Source organism: Ascaphus truei, chromosome 1 (genome assembly GCF_040206685.1).
Source record: "Ascaphus truei isolate aAscTru1 chromosome 1, aAscTru1.hap1, whole genome shotgun sequence".
NCBI classification, from domain to species: domain Eukaryota; kingdom Metazoa; phylum Chordata; class Amphibia; order Anura; family Ascaphidae; genus Ascaphus; species Ascaphus truei.
The window spans coordinates 501,236,447-501,250,031 of record NC_134483.1 but is presented as its reverse complement, the minus strand read 5'-3'; the positions used below and the strand labels follow the sequence as shown (position 1 = coordinate 501,250,031).

The window sequence follows — 13,585 nt, the reverse complement described above, 5'->3', positions numbered from 1 at the left end:
GGCAGAGTCCATGTTTTCTATTGAATAAAATCAGTATGAATGGTTTCACTTTGATAATACAGAGATATATAGTTTTGGGTTGCATCAGCCCAACATATTTATTTTACATTGGTTGATCATCTTGGGGATCACACGTTGGTGCAAATGGTCTTGTAAAGAGTGAATGTAATCGTCAGATGTATTTCTTATTCATTTGAAATCGTATTAGGTGTCCCCTGAGCAGTTAGTAATTCGAATTTGAAAGAATAAAAAATAAAAAAATAAAGAGGAAGAATATGGACAGGACAATGTTTTAAATAGAAAGATAGAGAATAAAAACAGAAAGGCAAATATAACAGAGCTCTTTTATATGTGTACCAGTTGTGTATATATCCAGCATATTCATGACATTGCATGTTTACAATTTATTCACACACAACAATAGGAGAATTAAAAAAAATAGAAAGGTTTTTTTATCATCATTACATAGCCTTTTATTTTAATCCCTATAGCAAACTAGTAGGTACGTCCCAGCTGGCGGACTCCCCAACAATTTGCATGATCTCAACTGCATTGTTTGATTCCCACTAGTCTGACTACTCGACTTCAGCAAGTGCTAATCCCTCCAAACATCTGTTCATTACAAAGTTGGTCATTATTTAATAGGTTGCATTTGTTTGTTTGTTTTTATGTCTTGAAATGACAAGATCTGTCCACATTGTAAATGTAGTCAGTATTTAATGGTTTTTATGCCTTTATTTTCCCAACGTCTATATTTTGTATTTGCAGAACCAATTTGGGAATCAGGATTTCCACAAAAAAGGCAAATTTAGTGAGTGATACTGTATAGTGAGTATCTCATTTATTGCCAAACTTTGCAGGGGTTTTGGATTAAAATATTATTTTTACATTCTACTGGAATCTTGGATTTGTGAGCATGAACTACTGTATATATTTTACGTTTGTTAGAGCTGCCACCTGTTGATCTCTCTTTAAGTCTGTAAATGTACACTTATCCAGAATACAATTCCAAGCGATTCTAAGCAAAATTAATTATGATGAGGAATTTAAAGTAAAATTGCAGGATGCATTCTAACATCTCAAGAAATGAGTATAGAGTGTTAGTCACTACAGGAAAATAAAACACAATGGCTTAGAGAGCAGATAAAGTTAGAACAGAGGTAATACTTGATGAGAATACATACATAGCAGAGGCTGAACGTCAGTCATACCAAACTTTACTACCCATTATTACTACCCATTACGGACCACACCTCTGCTTTTCGGGTCATGATCGAGAATATTGTCTCAAAGACACCAAATAAGGAAATAATTAATAAGACAACAGCACAATTCCTAGTAAATAAAATTCCCTATCATGCCAGGGTCTAAAATACACAATAATCCCCCAGCTAGAGCTATAGTGTCAGGCTCTGCTAGCCTTCTAGAACCACCATTGCATGTCCTGATCTGTGTGACTAAATTACTCTATGTATGTGCGGAGTCAATGTCCTTATGGACTACAAAGCTAGCAGAGTGGATAGGTTTCAGTGTACAGGAGGTTAAATTCCTCTATGGGAGCATGCTGCACCTGGTACTAATTAAGACAGCACTCCTAAGTGAAGGTTTAAAAAGGCAGGAAGTACCCTACACAAGAGAGACTGCTTTTCCTCAGCAAGGGGAGATTGATTTTCTCCAAGCCAGGAAGAACCCTGGCTGTTCTGGTTCCCCAGCTTTACAGGAAGCATTGCTGCTGGGACCCCCTCCCTCCCCCCACCCAGGATAAAGATTTCCACGGCTGGACACAGCCTGCTCCCCGGAATCAGCATTCCTCTTTGGACCTACACAGAGACCCTGGAATAGGAATCCCCTACAATACAGATAAGCAATCAATAAGACTACGCAATGTTAAAAGGCTGTTTGGTTGCATATGATAGTATATGTTTTGGGCTGGGAACCAGTTTAGCTGGACAGCACCATTAGAAAGGGCCACAGACAAATTTAGTTAGTATTCCTATAGGGAAAAGGTTTTTATTTTATAATTTTGTTTTCTTAAAGGCACAGTGTACCCGTGGTTTAAGTGGCTTGTGGAAAAATAAACTGCTGAAGGTTGAGGGCTTGTGTGTGTGTGTGTATACACGTGTTGGTCATTTTCTACAAATTAAACCCAAGAAGACTGTGTCACGAAGAGCCTGGGCAAACGGCAGCGCTACACAAAGGGAGTCATTTGTCACAGTATGTATGTACTGTATGTATGTATGTATGTATGTATGTATGTATGTATGTCTTTATTTATAGAGTGCCATTAATGTACATAGCGCTTCACAGCAGTAATATACGTGACAATCATATAAATAACAAATAATATAAATAACACATTAAGGGGAGAAGTGCTTCAGAAATAAAAGTAACATTTAGAAAAAGGAGTCCCTGCTCTGAAGAGCTTACAATCTAATGTGTTGGTTGGAAGAACGTACAGAGACAGTAGGAGGGCGTTCTGGTAAGTACGTCTGCAAGGGGCCAAGGTTAATGTATGAGTGTTAGTTATCAGCCATGGATCTACTCATATGCTTCCTTAAGCAGGTGTATTTTTAGATGGGTCTTAAATGTAGATAGAGAGAGTGCTAGTCGAATATTGAGGGAGCGGGCATTCCAGAGATGTGGGGCAGTCAGTGAGAAGTGTTTAAGGTGGGAGAGGGCTTTAGATACAAAATGGATAGAGAGAAGACATCCTTGAGCAGAATGCAAGAGTTGGGATGGTGTATAGCGAGAAGTTAGGGCTGAGAAGTAAGGAGGGGCAGAAGAGTGTAAAGCTTTAATAGTGAGGGAAATTGAGTGTGATATTGGATTTGATTGAAGCCAGGAGAGGGATTTCAGCAGGGGAGATGCTGAGACAGATTTCAGAAAGAGTAGAGTGATTTTGTCAGCAGCATTTAGGATAGATTGTAGGGGAGACAGGTGAGAAGCAGGAAGGCCAGACAGCAGGAGGTTACAGTAGTCGAGACGGGAGAGAATGAGGGTCTGTGTCAGAGTTTTTGCAGTCGATCAAAAGAGGAAAGGGTATATCTTGGTAATATTGCGGTGGAAGAAACAACAGTTTTTTGCTACCTTTTGAATGTGAGAGAGGTGTCGAGTGTGAACCCTACTGTTTGATTTCAAGTGTTGTTTGTATCAAGTGTGGACTTAGAACCAGAAGGGAAGTGCTGTGCTGTGTATACTAGTGTATCCAAGAAGCCGGGCCGCAGACAGCTTTACCGGGGCTAAGAACTAAAGTTTCCATCGGGGCCCCCATCTCATGTGTCGTGACTTTCCGAGAACCATCCAATTTTCTTTTACACTTTCTCTTCTCACAAACCTCCTAGATCTCTCACCCCCCTCTCACACTCCCCAGTCACCCTTTCCTTCCCCCCCTCTGTCTCTAACTCTCTCCCTCTGTCTATTACACCCCCACCTCTTGCCTCCCTCTTACACCCCTCTCTCAAACTTCCCGGTCTCTCAAAGTTCTTCAGTATTAGGTGATACCTTTTGTATTTGGACTAATCATTTATGTCATAGGACAAGCTTTCGATAGTTCTCCTCTATTCCTCAGGTCAGGAATACTGGTTTACAAAGGAATCTATGGCTAAAACAGAGGTTTGGAAAGCAGAAAAAAATAGAGATTTAGATAAGTTGGGGGGACAAGGGATGTTTGAAGAAATTGGAAGGGTAATAAAATGGTGACAAGTAACAGCATGGAGGGGGAAGGGGATGCTGCGGGGGGAGGAGGGGGAGTTGTGGTTAAGAACAGTGGCAGAGAGACAGGCAGGAAAATTACAAACAATTGTGATAGTGTGTGAGATACCGCATATCCACATTAAGTCCTCTTGTTTTGGTGTCAAAGAGTCTTATCACCCTGAGTTCAAATGTTTTCCATTCTTGGGTGCGTTTAAACATTCCATTGAGGATTTTCATTTTTAAATCATTTATGGAATTATCTGGTTGTAAGAAATGATGTCCCACTGGTGAGCAGTATCTTCCTTCTTTGTGGTGTAGTATAGAGTGTCTGTGCATATTCATTCTGCTTTGAAGTTTTGGGCTGGTTTCCCCAATGTAGCATCCTTGGTCACATATGTTCATTGAATCATAAAAAGCACATTCCTGGATGTGCCTCTTTCTAAAATGCATCTTTAATGCAAGAACTATGTAGTGTCTGCATTTCTAAGAGTTAAATTAGCTTTTTTTTTAAAAACTATGCTGAGTTGGTTGTTGTAGACATTTTAGATTGCAAGTGCAACATCTGATATGCTTCAACATTTTTGCTTCAAATTGATATTATACACTAAACATACTGTATTGTCCTTTTTTTTTATTGCAGGTTTATTTTCTTTGGTATCATTCAAAGGATATCATCAAGACATTCAAAACACTTGAAAGGTAATATAATATATATATATATTTATAACTTTCTATTAATACATTTAATGATCACTATTTCCCATTGGACACAGATGCATGCATGCATTATTGTGTGTCTATGTTTTACACGTTTTACACGTTTTTTTGATGTATGTACGTACAGATGCAGCCACCAGTATTAGAACACTTACCTGGGAAATTCTGGGGCAGTCTCACAGTAAATGCCTCAACATGCCTCAAGATTGCCTCAACATTTCTGTGAGATTCTTAATGGCTCATCGGATTAAACAGCAGGGTGTCCCTGCAGTCCCATTCAAATTGAATGGGACTGCAGGGACCCCTGCTGTGTTACTGCCCCAGACTTTCCCAGGCAAGAGTTCTAATACTGATGGCTGCATCTGTATGCATGTCTTTATTTATATAGCGCAAACAGTGTACTCAGCACTTCTCAAAGACAATACAGTATAGAAAATTATAATAATAGAATAAGTGGAGAAAAGTCAGACAATAGGAAAGGAAGTACCCGCCCAGAGAGTTTACAATCTAAGTGGTATGTTGGGAGATTTACAGAGACAGCAGGTGAGGGAATAACTGCAGTAGATGGCAGTGCTTGGCCACAATTGTTGGTAGGAGTGACTGAGTGTGGGATAGTATCCATGAGTCCAAGCTATTGGGATGCTTCTTTTGTGATGTGAGTTTTATGTTAGTCGGTATTAAATTTGATAGGTTAATACCATAAGCATGGAAAGAGGTGGAATGGGGGCGTGGGTGAGAGCAGATGTGTATATGGCTAGGTCCAGGATTAGGAGAGATATACCCAGCAGCTAGAAGGAGAAGTAGAGAGAGAGAGGAGGTGAATAGAGGATTTTTGGGGTGCTTTTTATTTAGGAGTGTAGAAGTTATTGGGAAAGAGGTGTGTAAATAGTGGAGCAGTGCACATGCATAGGTGGAAGGGAGGAGCGATGAAGAAATGTGGATAGGAGGAGAGTGGGGAAGTTGGTGAGAAGAGTTTATAAAGGAGTGAGAAAACAGCAAATAGGGAGGGCATAATGAGAGGCAAGGGATAGAGGTAGAAGGAGAGAGTTCCCAGGTATTGGAGGATAAGAGTAGAAGTTGAAAGAGAAGGTGTGTAAATCAGGCCTGGGAGGGCAGTGTCGCACTGAAGATTAAGCAGCATCTTAGAAACTGAGTCAATAGATGTGTACAAATTGTCAGAGCATTTAGAAAGTCAAGTTCTGATATTACAGAGTTGTTGAAGTGCAGAGTCCAGTTCTTCGTGTAGTTTTCAGCTCCAATTCTAACTCCAATATTAATTCCACAGACACTTAAGATGTTACACTGTAATGTTACACAGCCATTTTTTTAATGCCGCGTCACTGGTCACATCTGCACTGGATAATGTATACAGCATTCTTGGATTCATGGGATTATAATTTTTCAGTGTTAAATATTGTGCTGATTGTGGATTAACTTGATCTATTTTCCTAAAAATCCCACACTTTTTTGTCTTTTACAACCATAATATAGTCCTGAAATGTTTGTAAAGGGAGCAACATTGGGCTATACAGCAAAAAAAGAAAAAATATATTAGGGTAATATTACTCTATCAATATAATTTTCCCATTCATCAATTACTGTATATAAATTAACATTTGCTTTATGAAAAAATCATGAATATATATTTTTTATATAATTAAGCACTTTTAACAATTTTGCATTTAGAACCGTGAAGCTATTTTATTGGACAATAGTGAGTAGGTCCATCTTTTTGTCCTAATTGTCTTACTACATTGAATGTCTTGATAGCACGTAGACAGATGAAAGTTCTCTTTTCATGCACTGGGGTAGGTCCTCTGAAGTCTTCAATTAACGTCTTGTTAAGTGATAATGGGGATCTTCAAAGCTCCGTAACGAGGTGTTAAGTGCTGTCAATGCTGTTGGCCTGCCTAACCGACGTTAGTGGTGTGGAACACCTAAATGCATATCCTCAGTAGTGCATTAAAGTTAATGCGGGAATTAATGCATTTTTATTTAGGTCGTGTCAAAACCTGGCATTAGGTGTTTCCAGCATGCCTTCATGTTTACGAAGGTAACAAAGGGGTTAATACAAATACCCTAACTACCCTACTGCCGATTGTATGTCATATCGGTGCAACTGCTATAGCATACAAGGGGTTCACCTCCCCCTGCAGCTCCTCCAGGCAGCGTAACCTTCCTCTCCAAATTATTTACTCCCATAACCCACCCCCCCTACCTCCACCCTCCCAAAAAAACTACCCCTTAGAAACCAGACATATGGGCACTAGCCCTATTATCCCAATGTGGTGCATAGGGATTTTGCCCATTGAAAAAACCTTACAACAAATACATTCAAAATAAATACATAAAATAAACACAATCATATCATAAAAAACTATCATTTTAATCCATTGTAATTGTGGCTCAATAGGCCCTCAATTGTGGCCTAGATAGCCACATTGGCAATTAATGTTGACCCTAAATAAATCAATAAATGAGTTATTTACCTCAGCCGGCGTGAAGGCCATTCTCCTCATCTCCATGGGCACCTAGAGAAAAAATCATTAAAGGGTCAATGCCCAACCATAAAAAATAAAAACACAATCCAAGCTTGATGGCTAAAAAAAAAAAAAAAAAAAAAAAAAAAAATCCTTAACTTAATCCAGGCCCAATGGGAAAAAAATAAACAAAAACAGAAAAGTAAGTATGAGGCAAAAGTGAGTGACCACATGGTACATCAACCAATAGGATTGGTTGTGTACTATGTAACTGGCCTTCAGTGATGGAACTGGCCTTATACAACACACTATATTTAGCTTTGTACATACCCGTTAAACTCAGGGAAACTAAGGGACATTACCTACTGTATTTAGGTAACATCAGGTTAGTAGCCCAAATTTAATGAAGCTTTGAATATCTACCCATTGTATTTAATAACTAAGACCAAATAATTGACATATAAGTGTACTCTATCTTCCATAGACACGCCAATAAGAGTAATAACGCCAAGAGCAGGTAACTATTCCCCAGCAGCTTGTCCCTGGACTTTATTTGGTAGAAGTGCCTTCTATGTGTAGCACCTTTTCCCCCATCCTAAGTGAGATAGTGTCGCTACCTGTTTATTCTGATGCTGGTGCGTACCTGTGAGGTGTAACAGGAGGCCGGAGACCTCCGCGGTGGTATAGGGAGTGCATCAGGACAGGCTAAACAGATGTTCCTCATCAGTGGCAGTGCCTCCAGCCCCAGAGGATCCTGGTGCGGCCAGGATGGACCTCATGGGCACTTCTTCTTGGGTTGGCATACTCCAATTAGCACCCCAGAGATTATATAACTGGAGTTTATTGAATACAGCAGGATACACAGGATACAGTACAGGTAATTTCCCTGATGGCAAGTACCCAACACTTGAGGCACGAAGCACCCCTCCTAAGCACACCTTACCCCCTAACAGGGCAAGCCTCAGTCTACTCCTTTTGGGGAGAGACTCACTGCTGCATCCTCATATCATTGAGGACAGCCCAGAACTACCCCAGAATACACTTCTCTAACTCTAGAGGGAAAATGCCCATCCTACCATGGGGAGTGGCTTGTAAGCCGGCCTACCTACAGTAATAGACCCCCCCCCCCCCTTACAATAACAGGCTATTCCTGAACTTTATTGATATTACACACACAACAATAGAACAGGCCCTGCATAATCTACTCCCAACACTGCCCACTCTTTACTGGTACTTACAGTGTTAGAGGGGCCAGAGAATCAGTAGTCCAAGGGGACTTGGCTACATCTGGTACTGATGATATCACAAATTTTGTTTGAAGAACGATACACAGACCAGAAAATAAGAAGATTGTGTTTCCTCTTGGGTGTAACTGAGATTAGCATAGATTTATCAAGAGCAAATTCTGTGGTTGAGAAATCTCTTGAGGATGCATTTGCAATATTATTTTAGCATCCCAAGATAGGGATTAACAGAAAAAGGGATTAAATGTGAGCATGAACACACACATACACATTACTTTTTCCTATTTAATGATAATAAAACTGAGCCAACAAGAATATTTACCTTCTACCTTGTTATGAAGTAAAAATCCACCGGTTTGGTCAGAAAAATGCCACTCCTGTTCATCTACATGATCTATTTTTACTAGTCTGCAGACAGTGATGCTGGTAAATTAATATTAAACAATATTTGCATAATATTCAAAAAACAAAAGAGGGACTAAACTGTTTTACAAAGGGTAATCCAATATTTTCTGTCCATATTAAATTAGATAAAGATAAATTGTAACTACAGTATACTGTACATACTAAGTCCTCTTTTCTCAGATAAGATAGGAGTTGAGAGTTAACCCACCTCCCCTCTCAATAAAAAATACCCTTTGCAATTATTAGATATGTGTGATGAATCCATATTTTGAGGTTGGTGAAATACAGTAAGTTATATATGTAGGCAGTTACGTAGGTCAAAGTAGGATTTTAGTAGAAATATAATAATCTCACACAATTAAGAAATTTAGTGCTCCCCTTAAAAAAAAATAGATAACACATATATGACAACATATCACACCAAAATATACAATAGCCTAAAATACATCTGCACTTTTTGAGTTTGTTATAGTACTTCGTGATTATAATAACCGGTTTGTTGGTAACTGTACAATATATTACTTAAGAGATTTGAATTGAATAATGATAGTCTGAACACCTAATTGTAAATACTATTTCATCATAACTATAATCTGAAATGTTATTGTAACGGGGTTTCTCCCACCCTCTAGGAGATTACGCTATTACTCTGTGTCATGTGCTGGTTACCTGTTTGCTCACAGAAGCTCTGAGGTTCAGCTGGTGTAATGGGGCAGACTGGACAGGCTTTTGGGGTGATGGTTGGTTCTTTGTCACTGGTGCGGCACCTCCATCTCCAGCAGGCTCCAGGAGTGCTGGAGGCAATCCCTGCAGGAGAACTCTCTTCTGCTTCTCCCCCTGATTAATTGCACTCCAAGGCAGGGCATATAAAAAGAACTGGGACACTTTATTCTTCAACATATAGAATGCAGCCTTTAACTGATTCAACTATGTTCTTTGCTCCGGATTTTCCCTGGAATCAACCCAGGAGGCTTGAGGCCTCCAGAGCCTATCCTCTGCTCTTCCCTCACCCCCTGGTGGGATGAGGGGTAGCTGTCCCACTCCCCTAAGGGATATGATGTTATGTAGTCAGAGTCCTGACTTCACACTCCCAGCAACCACTCTCTCATGGGAGAGAACACCCCTTACATTTGGCTGTGCAGCCCCTTAAGTACCCTCAGGTCTGAGCCCCTGATTGGGCAGAACATAGACCTTAGGCCCACCTCTCCCTGTCACTCAAGGGAGCTGCTTACTACAGGGGAAAACCCGGATTGATCCTAACACTGCCCGCGCTGGTACCAGGGCTTATGTGTTAGGCAGGGTGGATTAGTAGCCAAAAAGAAGACCTGGCTACATTATATTCTTAAAATGTTTGTATTTTGTGCAATCTTTTTGTGCATGTACTGTACATGTAGCCAGGGTCCCACCGGTACCCCTGACTTCCAGTTCTCTTCCCCCTTACCTCCAGCTTTTCGGGGGCACTGCAGGGGCGAGCGCATCGCCGGGGGCTCCCGGTGGTAGCTGCGGAAGGACGTCGCCATGTTTAATGTGTCCACGCATGCGTGGGGGGTTGTGCATGCGCAGAAGTGATGCGGCGGCCATTACAGTGTTTGGAAAATGGCAAAAGAGGCTTTCCGTAGCGCAGGGGCTTTCCTAGGTTGCGCCTGCACAGTTAAGAGGAGTGGCGACCATTACAGCATTGCGCATGCGCGACAGACATAGCGCACGCGGCCCCAATGATAGAAAGGCTCCCAAGGGACTACAACTCCCAGCAGCCCCAGGGGCTGGAGCACAGGTGACGCATTACAGCCAAAAGAGCTCTGGGATTCCCTACAGCAGGGAATAGATACATTGTTGTGTGCTGAGTCAGTTAGGAGTTGAAGCTGGGAGTGAGACAGGGGAAGTTGTGTGTGCAGGGGTCAGGGACCCAGTGCACTAGGCCGGTAATCCCTAGGCCTCAGCTAGGCCCTGAGTCATTGAAAGGTTGTGGCTGCACAGGGACATGCTCTAGATAGGGAACGGATCCTCTTAGCAGTCAGGGGTATTCCAGTATAGTTAGGGACACAGCTGTGTGCAACGTGGCCTAGCAAGTTTGGTCTGGGAACAGACCTCTTCAGGAAAGAGACTGTCTTCATGTGGGATCGTCCGGCGAGACACCACCCCACGCTGAGGCGGATTCATCGCGGGATCGGCGGATCCTTTGCAAAGAGATCAGCGGGGCCTAAGTGCTGGCGCACTGGGCAGGTATCGTAACTAAGTGCACCAACAAAGTACACACACATTGTGGGCAGCGCTGTCTCACATACCAGGGAGGTTGGGTGTGGGACTTTGGGGTGCTGTGGACACGGTGTGGGGTACAGGGTGTGGGCTTATAGCCCTGCGAGGCGACCGGCTAGTTGTACTATTAGGGGTACAGAGTGATACATTTGCTAATGTTATTGTCTGTTGCCTATACAGTAACTGTTATATTGTGGGTCTGTTACAGCAAAGCCTTTCTATTTTATTACTGTGTGAGTAATGTGATTGTGTCCTGTGAGGAGCTGATTCCACTCTGCTGGGATCCCTCACAGCTGGAGGCGCTGCACCATATAGTAGTAAGTTGTAAGAGTAATTCACCCCAGGCTCCCAGTGGCAGAGGCTTAGGCTCCTGCGAGGCAACAGGTAAAGGACAGCACAGTAGCTATTTATAGCCCACCCTCCTGATCTCACTTAGGGGTGGGGGAAACAGGGCTACATACAGTATCAGGAAGAAGCTTAAATATCTGACGTAGTTAGAATAATAATAATGTAGAGGTTGTGAAATATACAACTTTGAAATGTTAAACCTTTAATCTAGGACATGCTTATTGTATTATAATCCATTGCCATATAATTGTAATCTGATCCTATGGCCTAGTTAAAAGAAAAAGCAGAAAAGAAAAAAAGGTTGAAAAGTTACATGAATTAAAAACAAATATGAGAAACCTTGAAATATTCACCTTTAGTGAAGACTGATCCATTATTTATTTTTTTACATTCAATTTTAGGCAGTGTATGGTTGGTATATATACTGTAACTGCAGATACATACATTAATACACTACAAAGCCTCAGGCTATCATTCATCTTTACAGCTACTGTGGGTTGAAAAAAAGTTGAAAAGGCCAAAACATTACACATACGTCATACAGCGAATGGCTTTAATAATAGTTCTAACACTTGATCTGTCTTTTTCTGACATTACAAATACAGTACATTGAGAACAATCTATGAAATTGGACCAGCACTCAAAAATAGACTTTAATGCAAAAATAAACTCACATGTCATCCTCATTATTCACTTGTTGGCGTATTTCTTATTTAATATAGATTTCTTGCAAAATGTACAAATGTAGAATAAGGTAATTAGACACATACAAAAAAACAGCAACGTTTCAGGGCCTCTACCCCATTTCTTGAACATATGTAACTTACACGTAATACGCAGAATAATTCAGCTAAGAGAATGACTGTGGTGAAACTGAGTCTAACAGTACTCACAATTTGACTGTCACAATATGGTTGCTAATGTTTATAGTCTTTCTTTGTGTTGCTCACAGAATGATAGAGTGCCCAGAGTCATTTGTATCGTTAAAGAAATTGAGAATAATATCCATAGTGCTCACACATTTAAGGCTATATTTAGAGCCATATTTACTAAGCGGTGCTACTGTGGCAATAGAAATCATCTCATGGTCCATTCACTTGAATGAGATCTTAGGTATCTTCTGGAACAGAACGTATCTTGTGGAATAGCACTTACATTTTGTTTAAAGATGCAAACAGCCTGAAATAGGGCTTTTACAGTACAGAAAAGGAGAGTAAGAGAGATCCCTGTGAACACATCTTAAATGCCTTGGAAATATACACATTTATGCAAAGTGTATTCAAACGATTCAACTTAGCATATTTCCTAAGTATCTCAGATGTGTTCAGTATCTCTCAGGTGTAACAGTAACTTAGGACATACAGTACATACACTCAAACGAGCCAAGCCAAAGTAGATGTTACATTTGTGGTGGGGAATGCTGTAAGATTTATAGTATGCCATTGGTAGTGGCAAGAATTGATGATGCTGAATTAAATGCTGATGGCAAGGGCTGTGGACACTAATACTACTAGTGGTTGTTGTTGTTGTAGGTGGTGATCATATTTATGCAATGGGCAGGAATATGGCACTGGCCAGTCAACCAGCAACAGCTTCACTTATATCAGTCAGACTCTCGCTTCTCACTGAAATTCTCCATCACTAGACTAGGCCCTGTTGATGTGCAAAAGGTCACATAAAATAACACTGTTAATAACAGTTTTTCATCATCACAGGGGACAAATTAAACTAAAAGTAGTATGTCCTTTGGCCATCTCTAAAGCACCCTTGTTTTACAGGTGGAACAGTTAGGACATACATTAACACAAGTCAAGCAGCACCGTGCCAATCCAAACTACATGTCACTGAGAAAGCGGTATGAGTGCTGGCTTGTACGTTCATGGCTGGGAAAGCGGTATGAGTGCTGGCTTGTATGTTTGTGGCTGGGAATGTGGTATGAGTGCTGGCTTGTACGTTTGTGGCTGGGAAAGCGGTATGAGTGCTGGCTTGTATGTTTGTGGCTGGGAATGTGGTATGAGTGCTGGCTTGTACGTTCGTGGCTGGGAAAGCGGTATGAGTGCTGGCTTGTACGTTTGTGGCTGGGAATGTGGTATGAGTGCTGGCTTGTACGTTTGTGGCTGGGAAAGCGGTATGAGTGCTGGCTTGTACGTTTGTGGCTGGGAATGTGGTATGAGTGCTGGCTTGTACGTTTGTGGCTGGGAAAGCGGTATGAGTGCTGACTTGTTTTGGCCCCCATGGTATGGTACAAAGAAATTAAATAAAATGTATGTTGTTGGTAATGGTTGCAAGAATGATGATGATTCTGAATTTCTGATGGCAGTAGTGGTGAATACATTACTACTATCGTAGCAGTTAGTCAGATTGGGCCTCACACAAAAATGTGTGCCTTGGGTTCAGTATTAGGCCCTTGGACTGGGGCTTTGGGCCTCTTCATCCCCAGTG

The 13,585-nt window shown here is 41.2% G+C and overlaps 1 protein-coding gene across 1 annotated transcript in view; it reads left to right on the top strand.

Moving 5' to 3' along the window:
- Positions 1–13,585, top strand: part of LOC142472113 (proton channel OTOP1-like) — a 73,614-nt gene that overhangs the window by 26,630 nt on the left and 33,399 nt on the right. The window contains exon 4 of the mRNA XM_075578903.1: positions 4,334–4,392. Within this exon, the coding sequence (XP_075435018.1) occupies positions 4,334–4,392 (59 nt within the window). The remainder of the gene's footprint in view (positions 1–4,333; positions 4,393–13,585) is intronic.